The 21,889-nt window shown below is 38.0% G+C and overlaps 1 protein-coding gene across 1 annotated transcript in view; it reads right to left on the bottom strand.

Annotated features, from left to right (window-relative positions):
* The window catches only part of SPAG16 (sperm associated antigen 16), a 989,423-nt gene that overhangs the window by 394,395 nt on the left and 573,139 nt on the right, over positions 1–21,889 (bottom strand). Inside the window, exon 13 of the mRNA XM_061148815.1 lies at positions 1,152–1,278. Within this exon, the coding sequence (XP_061004798.1) occupies positions 1,152–1,278 (127 nt within the window). The remainder of the gene's footprint in view (positions 1–1,151; positions 1,279–21,889) is intronic.

The raw sequence follows: 21,889 nt of genomic DNA on the forward strand, positions 1-21,889 counted from the left end.
TAAGCCTCCTCAATGAGAATTACTCCTTTATCTTTCTAAAAGACTATCTATCTTTCTAAATCTATCTTTCTAAAAGGCTAATCTGATTGTTACCTGGTTTGCTTGTGTGTGAAAGTCGCTCACTTATGTCTGACTCTTTGCAGTCCCCATGGACTATACAGTCTATGGAATCCTCCAGGCCAGAATTCTGGAGTGGGTAGCCTTTCCCGTCTCCAAGGAATCTTCCCAACTCAGGGGTCAAACCCAGGTCTTCTGCATTGCATGTGGATTCTTTACCAGCTGAGCCACCAGGGAAGCCCAAGAATACTGGAGTGGGTAGCCTATCCCTTATCCAGTGGATCTTCCCAACCCAGGAATTGAACAGGGGTCTCCTGCACTGCAGGTGGATTCTTTACCAACTGAGCTATCAGGGAAGCCATGGTTTGCTTAGCATGCTTTAATAGATTCACTCTGAAAATAATAAAATTTCAATCAGATACTTGGTGATCTTGAGCTTGTCTATCTGTATACACTTGCTTGTGTTTTGTTTCCTCTTTCTTAAGCTCTATCAATACATATTTTTACTCTCCAAAATACTTTTATAGCCGCATAACTCTAGAGCTTTGTAAGGTATGCACTATTCTTTCCTGGAATCCATCTTCTTGAGATTACTTGGTATATCCTACTTACCCTCTAACACTCAGCACAAGGACAGCCTCCTCTTGGGAGTCATCTACATCCTTTTAGGCAGATAAGAGTTCTCCCTGCTTTTCCCCTGTATCTTGTATTTTCTTCCATTTTAATATATACCTCACCACATTAAAATAATCTCTTGGTTCTCCTTCCTTTCTAAGATACAAGGTCCTTAAGGAGAGGTGCTACACATTTCCCTGTCATATGTATTATACCAGCAGAGTTTCTATCTCAATAAATAATTGCTGCATTAATGTTTAATGAAGCTATTACATTATTTTATATTCCTACTTTTAGGAGGCAGGGTAGATAAAAGCATATAGATAAGACCTTGTAAACAGAAACTTATCACTCTTTTATCCTACTTGCCCCTATACAATTTCTTCATAAGTCGTACCTTGCACCTGAAAAGTGACTTAAGAGTGACTAGACCTATCAAAATTGGAAAAAAAAAAAAAACACATTAATGATTTGCTTACCGTTCTTGCATCCCAGATGGACAGAGACTTATCAGCAGAACCCGTGAGAAGAGTGTTGGAGTAAGGAAAAAACTCGATGCTGTTCACAGAATCTGTGTGTCCATACAAGGTATATCTGCATCTTTCACTGCACAGGGAAAAATTAAGAGTTAAAGTTTTCAAAGTGAGTACCTAAATGGTCCTTATTCTTTCTGTACAATGCTAACAAAGACAATTTAAATGTTTGAGGCTTAGTTTTGTAAATGGCAAAAATGTACGACATTTTAAAAGGAGCATTCTACAACCACCTTATATTGCAAGTGCTTTACAGAATTAGTAGCATAAGATAGACTAATTACATCCAATTTATAAAATCACTTGGGAAAACTGTCTTTACACTATCTCATTTATTCCTTATCATGAAATTACTACTTAAAAATTGTTCCCATCACATGAAGTAATATTCTGAGAAAAGAACTGCATGCACGCTACAATATGTGAAGACCAGATAAATTTCTTTAACTTGCTCAGTTTCTTTCTTTTTTTTTTCTCAGTGTGGGCTGTATGCTGGAATCACCTATTGTGCAGCTTAACCTGCTGGTTCAGTTCAGTCACTCAGTTGCGCCCGACTCTTTGCGACCCCATGGACTGCAGCACGCCAGGCTTCCCTGTCCATGGGATTCTCCAGGCGTTTGGTTATCATATCAGAAACGTACCTATGCGCTGTGCTGTGCTTCGGTGCTTAGTCATGCACAACTCTCCGCAACTCTGTGGACCGTAGCCTGCCAGGCTCCTCTGTCCATGGGATTCTCCAGGCGTTTCCAGTATGATAACCAGCCGGTGAAGCTCTGATCAACTGCCTGCTGAATGGCTTGAGTCATTCCACACATGACAGCACAGTGGAGTGGGAAAAATTCTGCAATGGGAGCTGGGAGACTGGATTCCAGCCCTAACTATGACAAGAACCAGTAGGGTTACCATAGAGAAGTTATTAATCTCAGTAACAGTACGGTTCCTTCTTGTGAGAATGAGATTACTTAATTTGAAGCATTGAGAGGTCCAATATAGCTCCAACAATCTGAGATTTTTGACTAAGGCAGTAAACATAAAAGGGAAAGGAAGAAGTCACACTGAGCATAACATCTAATAACTGTTTGGAATGAAATTTATTTCACCTGAAATGTTGGCATTTTTGAGAAGCCAGAAAATTTTAACATTTATGTGGATACATATGTAAATTACTCAATGGCAATTCCCTTGATTGATACTTTTCATATCAAAGTGAAGTACTGTAGTAATTAATATCAGGAACAAGGAAATAAAATCAATAAATTCATTAATCATGGGCAATTTGTATCAGTTTCCTTATCTCTATACTTCTGAGAGAGGCTGATAATAATTTAATCTTTAAAGTTGATGAAATGTCAGTCTATACCAGGGGTCAACACACTATGACCCAATGGCTAGTTGCCTATTTTTGTAAAGAATGATTTACTGGAACATGTCAATTTGTTTACATATGTCTATTACTGACAACAGCAAAGTTGCATAGTTCTGAGAGACCATATGGTTCATAAGCCTAAAATATTTAGTATGTGACCTTTCAAAAATATATTTGGATATTTATAAGTATGCTCAGATTTTATGACATGTTTTTGAGATGGGTGCTAAACTTACAGGATAAATTACTTTATTTTTATAGAATTCTTGTTTTGTGTAGAAATTTTACCTGCTGTTTTCTAATAATTCTAAAAATATCAATACAAAGCATTTTTTGAAAGGCTTACATTCCAAAATCCACTATAATGAAATAATCATCCTTAACTATTAATTGCTCCAGGTATAGCTCTATAAGAGAGAGAGAGATATTTTTACAGCAAAATGAAAATTATGTGTATATTATATAATGTAACAAATTATTAAATTAAATTGTATGAGTTTATCATGAGAAAACAACTAGGATTAAAGGCATGGCTGAAAGCTGTCAATGTTCTTTTATTCTGAAATATTCTCTAAAAGGCACTCTCATATTAAGAAAATATTAAAAATTAAGTTGCATTTCATTTATAGAAAGCATAAGTTAAAAAGGAAATGCTTGTAATTATGACATGTTTATAATTCCTCCCACTTTTACTCACCAACCAAGTTTTTGAAATTGTCAATCGTACAATGTCAAAAATCAAAACACATATATGATCAGCAATCACAAGTCAGTTTTTGTGCCAGTGTTCTCCCAGTGTTCTATTAATATCTACATAAATAAATATTCTGAACTTTTATATATTATCTTGATTATTCAGTATTTTAAGAGCAATTTTGAATGGTCATAGTATCTTGAGTCATCAATCCTCAAACATTTGTGGATAAATGTTTCATTGTCTCCAATCAGGAAAAGTCCAAGGCCAGCCTTATTTCTCTTACCTTTCATGCTTAGCTTCCCCTGTGGATGATCTGCTTTTTATGCCCACAGCCCTAATATTCTTTTGCAAACAATGGAATGGCAAACAAAGGATGGCATGGCTTGGTAGCAATTTCCATCTTAGACTTTTGTTCTTCTAGTATAGAGTTATTCCTTTACTATATATTCATATTTTTCTCTTCCATTTATTCCATTTATTAATATAATTCTTATAGAGAGAAGTTATATATACATATATATGGATAAAAGGATTGTAAAGAGAAATCTATATACACATATATATGTACACATGTATCTATACACATATATATAATTACTTTTTTACAACTTTTAAAAAAATTTTAATTATGGTTATTTGTGTGTACGTGAAGAGGGAGCAATCTATAAAACCTTTATGTTTCTGATTTCACTTTTCCCCCAATATTTCTAGTCTGCTTTTCATCTGTAACTATTGTCTTATAAAATAATAAAATGCTTTAACTCTTTTGATGTTCTCTTTTATTATATAAAATCACTTGAAATATAGCATTCCTGTAATTCACTGAAAATATAGAGGACTTTTTGTCTTAATTATTGGTAATTTTACTCAGGTAATTCCTTCTTCACTGTATGTTCTTCAGTAGAATTTGGTTTATATTCATTTATTCTTCAATTTTTTCATTCATCATCAGTTCTGGGTTCGTTTCTTTTTATTATGACTTAATATTATATGGGACAGCTACTTGCTAAAGATTAACAGCAGAAAGAGGTAAATTAGATTTATCTTTCATTTTTAATCAGATTTGCTCTCTTCCAAAAAGACTTCTCACTACATACTACTGGGTTGATCCCTCAAGTTCATCTTTCCTTTACTTTTGTATTTTTTAAGTATAGATATAGCTTGTTGCCAAACAACTCAAGTCACAGGCTGCATTTCAACTCTAAAGGCTCCTGCCTCCCTCACCACCGTCAGCCTGCCTCACCTCTGGCAGTTTCCTTTATCTTCTTTATCTAACAGTAAAAATATCTTGTTGGGATTTGTGCCACCATGATAAAGTAACCAGCACTGTACTTTTCTCTCCACAATAAACAACTATAAAATGACACACATTATATGTGGTTACAATTTTCTGGCACTGAACTAAACACGCAAAGGAGGGTACCCCTGAGCATAGGAAAATATTTAGGGAGCACCATGACCTTTCTTCTTCTCTTCTCCTCTTCTCTGAGAAGCCCCAGCAAGGCAGGAGGTGCTGGAGGAGCGGTGGAGTGGTGCTAGAGTGACTTTGAGGAGATAACCCCTGTCCAAGGGCAAAGGAGAAGCCCCAGCAAGAAGGTAGGAGAGGCAAATTGCCCCATTGAGAATCAAACCCCATACTCGCCAGAGACTCTCAGAGGTCTCAAACAAAGCTTGTGTGCACCAGGACCCAGGGACCCCGCAGAGACTGAGACAGAACTATGTCAGAGTGCCTCCTGCAGAGGGATGAGTCAGCAGTGGACTGCTGCAGGGGCAGGGGCTCTGAGGGCAGTAGGCCTGGGTATGGCATAAGCCCTCTTGGAGGAGGTCGCCATGAGCCCCACCATAGAGCTGCCAGAACTTACACAGAACTGGGGTAACAGACTCTTGGAGGGCACAAACAAAATGTTGTGTGCACCAGGACCCAGGAGAAAGGAGAATGATCAAAAAACTGATCCAGACTTGCCCTTGAATGTCTAGGAGTCTCTGGCAGAGGCGTGGTCAGAGGTGGCTTGGTGCAGGGTTGGGGGCACTGAGTTCAGCAGTGCTTGCATGGGACCTGTTGAAGGAGGTCAGCATTATTTTCATTACCTCCAACATAGTTTGGCCTCAGGTCAAATAATAGGGAGGGAACACAGCCCCATCCATCAACAGAAAATTGGATTAAAGATTTACTGAGCATGGCACTGGCCATCAGAACAACACCCAGTTTCCCTCTCAGTCAATCTCTCCCATCAGGAAGCTTCCATAAGCCTTTTATCCTACTCCATTAGAGGGCACACAGGATGAAAACCACAACCACAGAAAACTAACCAATCTGATCACATGGATAACAGTCTTGTCTAACTCAATGAAACTATGAGCCATGCCATGTAAGGCTACCCAAGATGGATGGGCCATGGTGGAGAGATCTGATAAAACATGGTCTAGACTGGAGAAGGGAACGGCAAACCACTACAGTAATCTCACCTTGAGAACCTCATGAATGGCATGAAAAGGCAAAAAAATAGGACACTGAAAGATGAACTCCCCAGGTCAGTAGGTTCCCAATATGCTACTGGAGATCAGTGGAGAACTAGCTCCAGAAAGAGTATAGAGATGGAACCAAAGCAAAAACAACACCCAGCTGTGGATGTGACTAGTGATGGAAGTAAAGTCTGACACTGTAAAGAGCAATATTGCATAGGAACCTGGAATGTTATGTCCATGAATCAAGGCAAATTGGAAGTGGTCAACCAGGAGATGGCAAGAGTGAACATTGACATTTTAGGAATCAGTGAAATAAAAGAGACTGGAATGGGTGAATTTAACTCAGGTGACCATTATATCTACTACTGTGGGCAGGAATCCCTTAGAAGAAATGGAGTAGCCATCATAGTCAACAAAAGAATCCAAAATTCAGTACTTGGATGCAATCTCAAAAATGACAGAATCATCTCTGTTCGTTTTCAAGGCAAATCAATATCACAGTTATTCAAGTCTATGCCCCAACCAATAACGATGAAGAAGCTGAACAGTTGTATGAAGACCTACAAGACCTTCTAGACCTTCTAGAACTAACACCCAAAAAGATGTCCTTTATATTACAAGGGACTGGATTGCAAAAGTAGGAATTTGCCTGGAGTAACAGGCAAATTTGGCCTTGGAGTACAGAATGAAGGAGGGCAAATGCTAATAGAGTTTTGCCAACAGAATGCACTGATCATAGCAAACATCCTCTTCCAACAACAAAAGAGAAGACTCTACAAATGGACATCACAAGATTGTCAATACCAAAATCTGATTATTTAAATTATTTGCAGCAAAAGATGGAGAAGCTCTACACAGTCAGCAAAAACAAGATGGTGAGCTGACTGTGGCTCAGATCATAAGCTCCTTATTGCCAAATTCAGACTTACATTAAAGAAAGTAGGGAAAACCACTAGATCATTCAGATATGACCTAAGTCAAACCCCTTAAGACTATCCAGTGGAAGTGACAAATAGATTCAAGGGATTAGATCTGATAGAGTGCCTTGAAGAACTATGGGTGGAGATTCATGACATTGTATGGGAGGCAGAGATCAAGATCATCACCAAGAAAAAGCAATACAAAAATGGAAAATGGTTGTCTGAGCAGGCCTTACAAAAAGCTGTGAAAAGAAAAGAGAAAGGGAAAGGAGAAAAGGAAAGATATACCGATTTGAGTGCAGAGTTCCAAAGAATAGCAAGGAGAGATAAGAAAGCCTTCCTCAGTGATAAATGCAAAGAAATAGAGGAAAACAATAGAATGGGAAAGACTAGGGAGCTCTTCAAGAAAATTAGAGATAACAAGAGAAACTTTCATGCAAAGATGGGTACAATAAAGCAAAGAAATGGTATGGACCTAACAGAAGCAGAAGATATTAAGAAGAGATGTCAGGAATACACAGAAGAACTATACAAAAAAGGTCTTCATGACCAAGATAATCACAATGGTATGATCACTCACTTAGAGCCAGACATCCTGGAATGAGAAATCAAGTGGGCCCTTAGGAAGCATCACTACGAACAAAGCTAGTGGAGGTGACAGAATTCCAGTTGACCTATTTCAAATCCTAAGAGATGATGCTATCGCTTCTCAGCCTTTTGGCTAAGATCAAGTGTAGTACCTAAGAGATGATGCTGTGAAAGTGCTGCACTCAATATGCCAGCAAATTTGGAAAACTCAGCAGTGGCCACAGGACTGGAAAAGGTCTGTTTTCATTCCAATCCCAAAGAAAGACAATGCCAAAAATGCTCAAACTGCACAATTACATTCATCTCACACACTAGCAAAGTAATGCTCAAAATTCTCCAAGCCAGGCTTCAACAGTTCATGAACCATGAACTTCCAGGTGTTCAAGCTGGATTTAGAAAAGGCAGACGAACCAGAGATCATATTTCCAACATCCGCTGGATCATCAAAAAAAGGCAAGAGAGTTCCAGAAAAATAGCTACTTCTGCTTTATTGAATATGCCAAATCCTTTGACTGTGTGGATCACAAAAACTGTGGAAAATTCTTCAAGAGATTGGAATACCAGATCACCTGACCTGCATCCTGAGAAATCTATATGCCGGTCAAGAAGCAACAGTTAGAACGGACATGGAACGACAGATGGGTTCCAAATTTGGAAAGGAGTACATCAAGGCTGTTTATTGTCACCCTGCTTATTTAACTTATGTGTATAGCACATCATGAAAAATGCTGGGCTGCATGAAGCACAAGCTGGAAGCAAGGTTGCTTGGAGAAATATCAATAACCTCAGATATGCAGATGGCACCACCCTTATGGCAGAAAGCAAAGAACTAAAGAGTCTCCTGATGAAAGTGAAAGAGGAGAGTGAAAAAGTTGGCTTAAAATTCAACATTCAGTAAATGAAGATCATGGCATCTGGTCCCATCACTTCATGGGAAATAGTTGGGTAAACAATGGAAACTGTCAGACTTTATTTTCTGGGGCTCCAAAATCACTGCAGATGGTGACTGCAGCCATGAAATTAAAAGATGCTTGCTCCTTGGAAGAAAAGCTATGACCAACCTAGACAGCATATTAAAAAGCAGAGACATTACTTTGCCAAAAAAGGTCCTACTAGTCAATGTTATATTTTTTCCAATAATCATGTATTGATGTGAGAGTCAGACTATAAAGAAAGCTGAGCACCAAAGAATTGATGATTTTGAACTGTGGTGATGGAGAAGACTCTTGAGGAGACTCTTGAGAGTCCCTTAGACAGCAAGAGATCCACCCAGTCTATCCTAAAGGAAACAGTCCTGAATTTCATTGGAATGACTGATGTTGAAGCTGAAACTCCAATACTTTGGTCACCTGATGCGAAGAAGTGACTCATTTGAAAAGACCCAGAGGCTGGGATAGATTGAAGGTGGGAAGAGAAGGGGATGGCAGAGGATGAGATGCTTGGATGGCATTACTGACTGGATATACATGAGTTTGAGTAAGCTCTGGGAGTTCGTGATGGACAGGGAAGCCTGGCATGCTGCAGTTCATGGGGTTGCAGAAGAATTGGACACAATTGAGCCACTGTACTGAACTGTACTGACTGACCTCACTGACTTTCTGCTTGGAAGCATTTACTGCTATCAAAATAATAGTAGAACCCTGGTAGATGTGAAGTCTCACTGAAAGTCAAAGTTTTAGTTGCTCAGTGTTTGACTCTTTGCAACCCCACTAGGCTCGTCTGTCCATGGAGTTCTCCACGCAAGAATACCGGAGTGGGTAGCCATTCTCTTCTCCAGGGGATTTTTCCCACCCAGGGATCGAACTTGGGTCTCTCTCACTGTGGGAAGATGATTTATTGTCTGAGCCACCGATGGGGGTAGATGTGAAGTCTCAGAGGAACCGAGAGGAAATGAGAATAATCTGGGCTGCTGGTCTGCCTGGTCTTGCAGTGAAGGGTACATGAAAAAAGGGAGCTATGTGGGAAATGGCAGCAGTTTGTCTGGGAATTTGCCATGAATTGTTGGTCAAGGTCTAGATGACATTTCTACAGTGTAAGAGTCCACAGGCCCTAGAAATTTCACGCTGTCTTCACGCTGTGTGGCTAAATGCTGTACAGTGATACAAAAGACCAGGTGTTATTGGAAGATATTGGACTTTTAATCTCATCTAGAGTGGACAGACTCACTGGGTACCTCAGACTTTCAGCTGGAACCACAAAAAAGAACTCACCATAGGAGTAAGGGTCAGGTTCACTAATGGAAGTTAAAAACCAAAGTAAACTTGTTTTGACCAAGAATAAAAATAAGCCTGAAAGGCAAAAATGATATGTCTATAATTAAATAGATTGCTGGAACAGAATTATCTTTTATAGAAAGACCACTTAATATAGGCTCCCTAAAATTTGTTACTAACAATATCCAGCATTTGATTAAAAAAATAGTACACATGTGAAGAGGTGGAAAAGGTGACCTATAAACAAGAAAAAAAGCTCAGTATTAGAAACAGACTCAACTTTTTAAATCAAAGACCAAGATTTCAACCGTATATCATAATCACAGGTAAGGATTTAAAGAAACTGCTAAATGTGTCTACAAAGACAGAATGTCAGAGAATAACTAGAAACTATAAAAAACAATTGATAAATATAACATACGAAATAAAGTTCGTTGCATGAGCAAAAAAGCACATTGAATACTGCAGGGAAAAAAGGATTGCTGGACTTGAATAAGATCAATAGAACTTACAGAAATAGAAAGAAAAAGAAAACATATTGAAAAATCATTGACAGAACCTCAGTCATCAGTGGGGATAATCACATGGTCTAACAGGAATAATTGGGTTTCCAGAGGTGGTGGAGAGGGTAGAAAGGGAAAGAAAGAGAAAAGGGTTAGAACAATTTTGAAAGAACAATTGCTCAAGTGCTCCCCAATTTGATGAGAAACACCAATATACAGATCCTACAAGCTCAGGAAAATCCAAGCATAATTAATAACAGACAGAACACACCTAAGCATATCATAGTAAAATTGCTAAAAAAATATATAAAACAAAAATCTGAAAGTCACAATCAATGAAAGAAACATAACATGTAGGAAAAAATAGTGCAATGACAACTGACCTCTCAACAGAAACAACAGAATATAACAGAATAACTTTTTTAAGGGCTGAAAATTCAATAACCAGTTAAAATACACCTTCAATAATGAAGATGAAATAACTTTTCAAATAAATCACCACCAGATATTTCCTATAAGGAATTCTGAAGAGAAGGTATTCAGACTGAATGGAAAGGACAACAGATGGAAATATCCATATACAGAAAAGAATGACATCATCTAAAATGATAACTGCTTGAATAAATGGAAAATATCTTTTTTTTTTAATTTTTAAAAGACAACTGGTTAAAGATACCATCATTGTACTGGATAGTGCTTTAAGTATGTAGAAGTAAACTAAAAGCAAAATCACAAGGGTAAGGGTAAACACAGAATTATATTGTTTTAAGATACTTAGATGAAGTGGTACTATATTGACTCATTAGACTGTGACTAAAAATAATGAATTGTTGACTTTTTCAGCAATATACTTTAATGGCAATAATATCAAATGAAAGAAATCAGATAAATATGCCTATGTATTATATAGTTGAATTCATATAAAGTTCAAGAACAGACACTCTATGGTTATAGAAAGAAGACACCATTTTCTGTGGGGAATAGGCTTTCATTAGATGAACTAAGAAATTATCTGTGGTCACAGAAATGGCCTATAGCTTCAATAGCTTTAAAGGTATATGCATTTATCAAAATTCATCTATAATAATTGAGCACTTCAGTGTTAAGTTGCCCGTTCCACTGTATATATCACCTCAACCAAACAATTAAAAGTAAACATCACTTGTGAGAATACTTTCCCCCTCTGCCTTCACTCTCCTGATATGTGGGACACAATAAATACATAATATATATTTCTTTGAATAGTTGAGTATTTACAGGGATTCTATCCTCTTATTAAGGCTCCACACATGTATGTGTCAAGTATATGCATCTTCATAGATGGACAAAGTATGTATAATATTTGGAATATCTATACTAGTAATATACATATCTTTGTTCTCTAAAGGCAGCATAGCTATCAGGAAGTCTTATGTCTAAAAACCACTACAATATTGTAAAGTAATTAGCCTCCAACTAATAAAAATAAATGGAAAAAAAAAGAAAATCTAAAGAAAATAAAGGAAAGGAAATGTGAATAAACAGATACAAATCACAAAAGAGTTAAGAGAAAAACACATGAGAGAAAATAAAGCAATACTGATAATTACATTAAAAAGATGGTCTGTGGACAGCATCAGCAAAATAATAAAGATGGCATTTCTAACCTTTTATGAGCTATCATGGAAAGGCAGTGACAAAATTAAGCATTGCTATTTGCAAGTAGTTCATTAGCGGTAACTTTATAAAAGGCTGTATTTATTAAATATAATAAACATGAATGCAATTTTTATTATTTTTTTTAATTGAAGCATTCCAACCTATAAACAATTATGCTCTTACATTAAATACAAAATTTGCCAAAACACTAAAATGTCTATTTGCACAATTTGGCAGTATTTTTAAGGCAAAGGCAACAGTATCATATATGATTATATCTGTTTCATCACAGGGAATATCTAACAAATACACACAGAAAATGTGTCATTTAGTAATGTATATCCTTACATACCATGTGGGCTACTAGTAAAACACCGTGCACATTCACAGTTGATATTCAGGCTTTGTTGGCTGTCATTAAAACCCAATTTAATTATTTGGGAGTATATTCAGTTATGGTGGCAGGATAGAGGGAGAGGTTCCTCAATGATATATTCTAGTGCACAGAGTTTCCCCAAAAAAGAAAAAGCTGGGTCTTCACATAGCTTAAAGGAAGAAAGAACTGGTCAAGGGGGAAAGAAATCTGTTCACAAATCACTGGGTTTAGGTATGGGGCATTCCAGGCAGACAGACTGCAAGAGCAGGCTTGTGAGAGATTAATTAGCTGCCAGAGAAGGAAGTCCCATTCAGAATTCTTTGCAAGGTGAAAATGGACTAAAGTGACGGAGCATGACTGCACCACAAGTGATGGAAATGATTTGCACATTTCCATCAAAGACGTAAACGCTGAAGCCTGATGCAATTTTCTCTCTGTTGCTCTGTCTGCTGTTTTCCTAACATTTTTGTAGAGAGAAGTTAGTTGACACGAAAAAGCTCTTTATCAACTACCTCCTGTTTTTACTTTATTTCCCCTTTTTTCTTCTATTCTCGTCCCTTGCTCTCCTTGATTCTGGTAACCAAAGGATGGCTATTTTTCTCAACTATGAACTCGTTAAAAAATAAAGTTATCCACTCTTCTAAAGAAGATGCATTTTCATTTAAAATGTATTTCCAACTTGTAACTTGTAAGAGGACATTGTTTTAACACATAGTACACACATAGTAGTCCTTCGCGAGGTATTAAATTTTAAAGATTCTATTTCCTTTGGTGTATTTGTTGTAACACTATTAATATTGGATACGAAACTGTATTTTTGAAACTTCAAGCTTGTATGAACTTTCATATCAACAAAATGTGGTTAATGCAATTGCAGAACATTTACAAAAGAACAGCAATATGTATTTAAGTGAACATGAAGAAAAGGGTAAAAAATATCTATCCTTGTTTAGGAAAAAATACTGGAATTCATTATCTTATTAACCCTTAGTAAGACCTAAATTTTATTTATATTTTATGCTACAGATTTATTTTGAAAAATTAGTAGTTAATTCTGGAAAATCTTTTGCTTTAGAGAGAACTGAAATTAATAGCAAGAATATTAACACACTCATTTTGTTTTACATCGCATTTCATCATTTTTCCTTCAGTGTCGTCTCCTGTTCTTTTTGTCTCTAATTCTCTAAAAGGGCAACCCATACCCCTACATTTTTTTTTTCATTTTTGTACTTAAATCATAATGTTTCTCTTATTTTCTTAATTCTTTTACAATATGTATTAAAACCACCCCAATATTATGGCCCAAGACTTTAACTGTTGCTGTTGTTTAGTCCCAAACTCCTGACTTTTTACGACACCTTGGACAGTAGCCTGCCAGGCTCCTTTGTCCACGGGATTCTAAAGGCAAGAATACTAGAGAGGTTTGCCATTTCCCTTTCCAGGGGATCTTCTGAACCCAGGGATTGACAGGCAGATACTTTACCAGTGAGCCACCTGGGAAGCCCCAGGCTTTAATTGTTTATTCACTAAATTGTGTCCAACTCTTTTGCAACCCCATGGACTGTGGGAAGATTGTTTTCTGATCCCACCTCTCTTTTATTTTCTTTTTTTAAAAATTTTTATTAGAGTAGCTGATTTCCAGTGTTGTGTTACTATCTGCTGTATAGCAAACTGACTGAGTCAATTACACACACACATACTCTTTTTAGATTTCTTTTCTCATATAGGTCATTATAGAGCATTGACTAGTGTTCCCTGTGTTCTACAACAGGTTTTTACCAGTTATTGAGTTTATATCTAGCAATGTGTATATATGTCTTTTCATACTGTCATGGGGTTCTCACGGTAAGAAAACTGGAGTGGGTTGCATTTCCTCTCCAGTGTATATGTTGATCCCAATCTCCTAATTTATCCCTCCCCTCTCTTTCCCCTCTGGTAACCATAAATTTGTTTTCTACATCTGTGACTCTATTTCTGTTTTGTAAGTGAAAGACCTGGATTTTAAATAGCATTTATATAATTGAGCAAACATACAATGATAACATTTATCATGAGGCTTATCTGAGATAAACATAATTTATGATAATAAACATATGAACTGAGAACTATCTCCAAATGGTAATAAAATTCTACTCTACCAATGTAAAAGGCAGATTTCCCAGCACCCTCAAATACCTGAAATATAATCAGGATCTAGAGAATAAAAGAAAAAGGTGTATAAATAAAATAACCACAATAGAGTTGAGGACTTGCTTAGAGTACCCTCAAGTCCTTACTCAGATTGTTAAACAGTCAACTGAATTGTTTTTGCAAAGGATGCAAGTGCAGGGGGAAATTTAAGAGGCTGGAGCACTGTTCACTGATAACAATGAGGAAAATGTGGATACTTGGCAATAAATGGCAGCAAACTGAATAATGGGAAAAAGCAAAATAAAAAGACCAAATATTGAAATGGCAACCCGGGACAAATGAATAAAGACAAAAGCAAATAACTCTTTATATTTCAACAGTTTCTACACTTAACACTGTAGTTTAAGTTGGCGCATATTGAGCATTTACTATTTTAAGCAATTGGCACACCATAACACTGGGAATACTGGGAATCGTAGTTGGCCCCAATTAGTTAGAGAGTCCACATTCAAAAAATCATAGAGACAAATTAAGGAAACATCTCCATTTACCACCACAATAAAAAGAGCAAGAGTCATGGGAATAAATCTACCCAGGGCTCCCCGGTAGCTCAGCTCAGATGGGAAAGAGTCTGATTGAACCCTGGGTCTGATCCATGGGTTGGGAAGATTCCTTGGGGGAGGCATGGCAACCCACTCCACATTCTTGCCTCAAGAATCTCCACGGACTGAGTTGCCTGGTGAGCCATAGTCCATGGGGTTACAAAGAGTCTACACGACTCAGCAACGAAGCACAGCACAGAACAGGGAGACGAAAGATCTGCACACAGAAAACCAAGACACTGATGAAAGAGACCAAAAGGGACACAAACAGGTGGAGAAATCCATCATGTCCTTGTTTGTTTGCTACTATTGAGTCACTCGGTCCTGTCCAACTCTTTGTGACCCCATGGACTGTAGTCTGCCAGGCTCTCTGTCCATGGGATTTCCCAGTCAAGAATACTGGAATGGGTTGCCGTTTCCTTCCCCTGGGGACTTCCTGGACCCAGGGATCAAACCTGCATCTCCACGTCTCCCGTACTGCAGGCAGATTCTTTACCACCAACTATACTATACTACCCAAAGCAATGTACAGATTCAATGCTGCTGCTGCTGCTGCTGCTGCTAAGTCGCTTTAGTCGTGTCTGACTCTGTGCAACCCATAGACGGCAGCCCACCAGGCTCTGCTGTCCCTAAGATTCTCTAGGCAAGAACACTGGAGTGTGTTGCCATTTCCTTCTCCAATGCATGAAAGTGAAAAGTGAAAGTGAAGTCGCTCAGTCGTGTCCGACTCTGAGCAACCCCATGGACTGCAGCCTACCAGGCTTCTCTGTCCATGGGATTTTCCAGGCAAGGGTACTAGAGTAGGGTACTATTGCCTTCTCCGACAGATTCAATGCAATCCCTATCAAATTACCAATGGCATTTTTCACAGAACTAGAACAAAACGTTTTATAATTTGTATGGAAACACAAAAGACCTCAAATAGTCAAAACAATTGAGAAAGAAAAATGGAGCTGGAAGAATCAACATTTTTGACTTCAGACTATACTACAAAGCTACAGTCATCAAGACAGTATGGTACTGAAATAAAACCAAAAGTACATTAAATAGATCAATGGAACAAGATAGCACAGAGATCACCCATGCATCTATGGGCACCTTTTCTTTGACAAAGGAGGCGAGGATATACAATGGAGAAAAGACAGTCTCTTCAAGAAGTGGTGCTGGGTTTCATTAGGTCCCATTTGTTTAGTTTTGCTTGAAACTTAAAAGCTTTTGCACTACAAAGGAAACTATAAGTAAGGTGAAAAGACAGCCCTCAGATTGGGAGAAAATAATAGCAAATGAAGAAACAGACAAAGGATTAATCTCAAAAATATACAAGCAACTCCTGCAGCTCAATTCCAGAAAAATAAATGACCCAATCAAAAAATGGGCCAAAGAACTAAACAGACACTTCTCCAAAGAAGACATACAGATGGCTAACAAACACATGAAAAGATGCTCAACATCACTCATTATTAGAGAAATGCAAATCAAAACCACAATGAGGTACCATTACACGCCAGCCAGGATGGCTGCTATCCAAAAGTCTACAAGCAATAAATGCTGGAGAGGGTGTGGAGAAAAGGGAACCCTCTTACACTGTTGGTGGGAATGCAAACTAGTACAGCCGCTATGGAGAACAGTGTGGAGATTTCTTAAAAAACTGGACATAGAACTGCCATATGACCCAGCAATCCCACTTCTGGGCATACACACTGAGGAAACCAGATCTGAAAGAGACACGTGCACCCCAATGTTCATCGCAGCACTGTTTATAATAGCCAGGACATGGAAGCAACCTAGATGCCCATCAGCAGATGAATGGATAAGGAAGCTGTGGTACATATACACCATGGAATATTACTCAGCCATTAAAAAGAATTCATTTGAACCAGTCCTAATGAGATGGATGAAGCTGGAGCCCATTATACAGAGTGAAGTAAGCCAGAAAGATAAAGAACATTACAGCATACTGACACATGTGTATGGAATTTAGAAAGGTGATAACGATAACCCTATATGCAGAACAGAAAAAGAGACACAGAAATACAGAACAGACTTTTGAACTTTGTGGGAGAATGTGAGGGTGGGATATTTCAAAAGAACAGCATGTATACTATCTATGGTGAAACAGATCACCAGCCCAGGAGGGATGCACGAGACAAGTGCTCCGGCCTGGTGCACTGGGAAGACCCAGAGGAATCGGGTGGAGAGGGAGGTGGGAGGGGGGATCGGGATGGGGAATACATGTAAATCCATGGCTGATTCATATCAATGTATGACAAAACCCACTGGAAAAAAAAAAAAATAATAATAATAATAAAAAAATTAAAAAAAAATAAAATAAAATAAAAAAAAAAAAAAAAGAAGTGGTGCTGGGAAATCTGGACAGCTACATGTAAAAGAATGAAATTAGAACACTTCCTGACACCATACACAAATAAATGCAAAATGGATTAAAGATCTCTATGTAAGGTTAGAAACTATAAAACTCAAAGAGAAAAACATAGGCAGAACACTCTTTGACATAAATCACCGCTAGATTCTCTTTGACCCACCTCCTAGAGTAATGGAAATAAAAACAACAACAATTGGGATGTAATTAAACTTAAAAGCTTTAGCACAGTAAAGGAAACTATAGACAAAAGAAGACAATCTTTAGAATGGGAGAAAATAAATGCAAATGAAACAGCTGACAAAGGAGCAGCTCATGCACCTCAATACCAGGAAAGCAAACAACCCAATCAAAAAATGGGCAGAAGACCTAAGCAGGCATTTCTCCAAAGAAGACATACAATGGCCATCAAACACATGAAAGGATGCTCAATTAGAGAAATGCAAATCAAAACTGCAATGAGGTATCACCTCACACTGGTCAGAATGTGTGTGTGCTAAGACACTTCAGTCATGTCTGACTGTTTGTGATCCTATAGACTATAGCCCACCAGACTCCTCTGTCCATGGGATTTGCTAGTCAAGAATACTGGATGAGTATCCATTTCCTTTTCTAGGGAATCTTCCTGACCCAGAGATTGAATCCACATCTCTTATGTCTCCTGCACTGGCAGGCAGGGTTTTTTTGTTTTTGTTTTTTTTTACCACTAGTACCACCTTGGAAGCCCATTGGTCAGAATGGCCATCATTAAAAATTCTGCAAACAATAAATACTGGAGAAGACATGGGGAAAAGGGAATCCTCTTGCACTGTTGGTAGAAATGTAAATTGATATAGCCATTATGAAGGACAGTGTGGAGATTCCTTAAAAAACTAGGAATAAAATTACAATATGACCCAGAATTCCCACTACAGGGCATATACCCTGAGAAAATCATAACTGAAAAAGATACATGTACCCCAATGTTTGCTGCAGTGCTATTTACAATAGCCAGAACATGGAAGCAACCTAGGTGTCCATCAACAGGTAAATATATGGAGAAGTTGTGGCAAGTATATACAAAGGAGTATTTCTCAGGCATAAAAAGGACAAATATGAGTCAGTTCCAGTGAGGTGGGTGAACCTAGAGCCTGTTATAGAGCCAAGTTAGAAAGAGAAAAACAAGTATCATAAAGTAAGGTGTATACATGGAGTCTAGAAAAATGGTACTAATGAACCTATTTGCAAGGGAGGAATAGACACTCAGACATAGAGAACAAACTTATGGACACAATGGAAGAAGAAGGTGACCAACTGATAAAGTAGCATGAAAATATATATATATATTACCAAGTGTAAAATAGATAAGAGAGTGGGAAGTTGCTATATAACACAGGGAACTCAACTTGGTGCTCTGTGACAACCCAGAAGAGTGGGATGGGATGAGGGCTGGGAGGGAGGTTCGAGAGGAAGGAGGGATATGAACACATATGACTGATGCGTGCTGTTATATGGCAGAAGTCACACAGCATTGTAAGGCAATTAACCTTCAGTTAAAATTAAACTAAAAATAAATATAAAAGAGAGGATATATTTGAAAAAAAAAAAAAAAGATTCCATACCTGCAAACTGCCTGCTTGCAAATTTGTATTCACCGTTCCGAAATCAACACTCTGCAGGCATATGCACATATGGGAATGCAGAGTAGCAACAAAATTGTCGTGTGACATGCACATTTCCAACTGAGCTCCAGACAGGCCATGCTTTTTTTTATTGTTCCTGCTCTCACTACTTTATACAATGTTCTTCTTGCAGTCTGTTTAGTCTTGTCACCTTTTTTGCATTTTTGTGGTAATTTCAGTGATTTTGATGTTTAAAATGGCTCCTGAGTGCAGTCTTCCTGCAGTTAGATCAGTTTTTAAAAGAACTCTGGCTTCTAAAAATTGTAATTAAAACTATCAGATGTCTTGTTTTTTATATAAAACAAAAAGGTCAAAAGGAAGCATATCTTTCTTTGAAAAGAGATTTTTTTTTCCTTAAAAAAGGATATAAATTAGCTTTAAAGATGACTGTGATGAACTTCCTTATCAACTATAAGTTGATCAACACATGTAACATTAAATAATTTAAACCCACAATCTACTTCTGAAATCATATATTTAAACTTCTTTCTCAGAAGAATGGAACTGGAGGAATCAACCTGCCTGACTTCAGACTCTACTACAAAGCCACAGTCATCAAGACAGTATGGTACTGGCACAAAGACAGAAATATAGATCAATGGAACAGAATAGAAAGCCCAGAGATAAATCCACGAACCTATGGACACCTTATCTTTGACAAAGGAGGCAAGGATATACAATGGAAAAAAGACAACCTCTTTAACAAGTGGTGCTGGGAAAACTGGTCAACCACTTGTAAAAGAATGAAACTAGAACACTTTCTAACACCATACACAAAAATAAACTCAAAATGGATTAAAGATCTAAATGTAAGACCAGAAACTATAAAACTCCTAGAGGAGAACATAGGCAAAACACTCTCTGACATAAATCACAGCAAGATCCTCTATGACCCACCTCCCAGAATATTGGAAATAAAAGCAAAACTAAACAAATGGGACCTAATGAAACTTAAAAGCTTTTGCACTACAAAGGAAACTATAAGTAAGGTGAAAAGGCAGCCCTCAGATTGGGAGAAAATAATAGCAAATGAAGAAACAGACAAAGGATTAATCTCAAAAACACACAAGGAACTCCTGAAGCTCAATTCCAGAAAAATAAATGACCCAATCAAAAAATGTGCCAAAGAACTAAACAGACATTTCTCCAAAGAAGACATACAGATGGCTAACAAACACATGAAAAGATGCTCAACATCACTCATTATTAGAGAAATGCAAATCAAAACCACAATGAGGTACCATTACACGCCAGTCAGGATGGCTGCTATCCAAAAGTCTACAAGCAATAAATGCTGGAGAGGGTGTGGAGAAAAGGGAACCCTCTTACACTGTTGGTGGGAATGCAAACTAGTACAGCCGCTATGGAAAACAGTGTGGAGATTTCTTAAAAAACTGGAAATAGAACTGCCATATGACCCAGCAATCCCACTTCTGGGCATACACACTGAGGAAACCAGATCTGAAAGAGACACGTGCACCCCAATGTTCATCGCAGCACTGTTTATAATAGCCAGGACATGGAAGCAACCTAGATGCCCATCAGCAGATGAATGGATAAGGAAGCTGTGGTACATATACACCATGGAATATTACTCAGCCGTTAAAAAGAATTCATTTGTATCAGTTCTAATGAGATGGATGAAACTGGAGCCCATTATACAGAGTGAAGTAAGCCAGAAAGATAAAGAACATTACAGCATACTAACACATATATATGGAATTTAGAAAGATGGTAACGATAACCCTATATGCAAAACAGAAAAAGAGACACAGAAATACAGAACAGACTTTTGGACTCTGTGGGAGAAGGCGAGGGTGGGATGTTTCGAGAGGAATCGGGTGGAGAGGGAGGTGGGAGCGGGGATTGGGATGGGGAAGACGTGTAAATCCATGGCTGATTCATATCAATGTATGACAAAACCCACTGGGAAAAAAAAAAAAAAAAAGAATCAAAAGCTTAAAAAAAATTAAAAAAAATAAAAAAATAAATAAATAAATAAATAAATAAACTTCTTTCTCCAAAATATGTAACTATAATATGATCAAAAGTAGCCACAGTGAAACTTTGAGTCTTACACCCCTTTTCCTTTCCATGTCAATGCTCAAAAAGAGAACTTAGAAGCCAAATATCAGGAATGGGAAAAGACAGTAGCTCTAGCCACAGAAGCATGGCTGCAGGAGAGGAGGTGTTCCCGCAAGCGCAGCAGTAAGGAGAGAAGGCAGGGCTGGAATGAGGGGGAATGTCCTCAGAACATCCAGGCCCTGGGGTGTTTGAGAAGAGAGACTTCAGTCCAGTTGTTTCCTCTTGCTCAGAGCTTTCATTCAAAACTCAGTCTCTTCTGATCATCAGTCAGTTCAGTCACTCAGTCGGATCCGACTCTTTGCAACCCCATGGACTGTAGTACGACAGGCTTCCCTGTCCACCCTGTTAATTTCCTTCCAAGCCAATCACTAGGTGAAATTAACTTGATTACGTATGTCATTGTTCCCTCTCAAACCCAACAGTCAGTTCTTCCTAGAGTTGCACACTCCATGAATACTCTGCCCTTATCTGTCATGTCCTAAACAAAGTGGGTCCAGGGTAGGTATTCAATGTGCTGTCCTTAGTTGCTCAGTCTTCGTGACCCCATGGACTATAGCCCACAAGGCTGCTCTGTCCATGGGGATTCTACAGGCAAGAATGCTGGAGTGAGTAGCCTATCCCTTTTTCAAGGGATCTTCCCAACCCAAGGGTCAAATCCAATTCTCATGCATTGCAGGCAGATTCTTCACCAGCTGAGCTACTTATTATTATTAACGAAACTACAAATTTTTGTTTTCTATGGAGACATCACTACCTCCCAGCACTTAACCCTCAATCCAATAACCTTTTCTTTGGACTTAGTCTTCAAATATTGAATAGGTTGTTTTAAAATAAACTTAGCTTTATGTTGATTTCAATCAGCGACAAAGAAAAAGATTATATGATCAACATAAATGATCCAATAATTAACTCCCCCTGAAGACAGGGATCAAGACCATCCCCATGGAAAAGAAATACAGAAAGGCAAAATGGTTGTCTGAGGAGACCTTACATATAGCTGTGAAAGAAGAGAAGCAAAAAGCAAAGGAGAAAAGGAAAGATATTCCCATTTGAATGCAG

This window comes from Dama dama, chromosome 8 (genome assembly GCF_033118175.1).
Source record: "Dama dama isolate Ldn47 chromosome 8, ASM3311817v1, whole genome shotgun sequence".
NCBI lineage: Eukaryota > Metazoa > Chordata > Mammalia > Artiodactyla > Cervidae > Dama > Dama dama.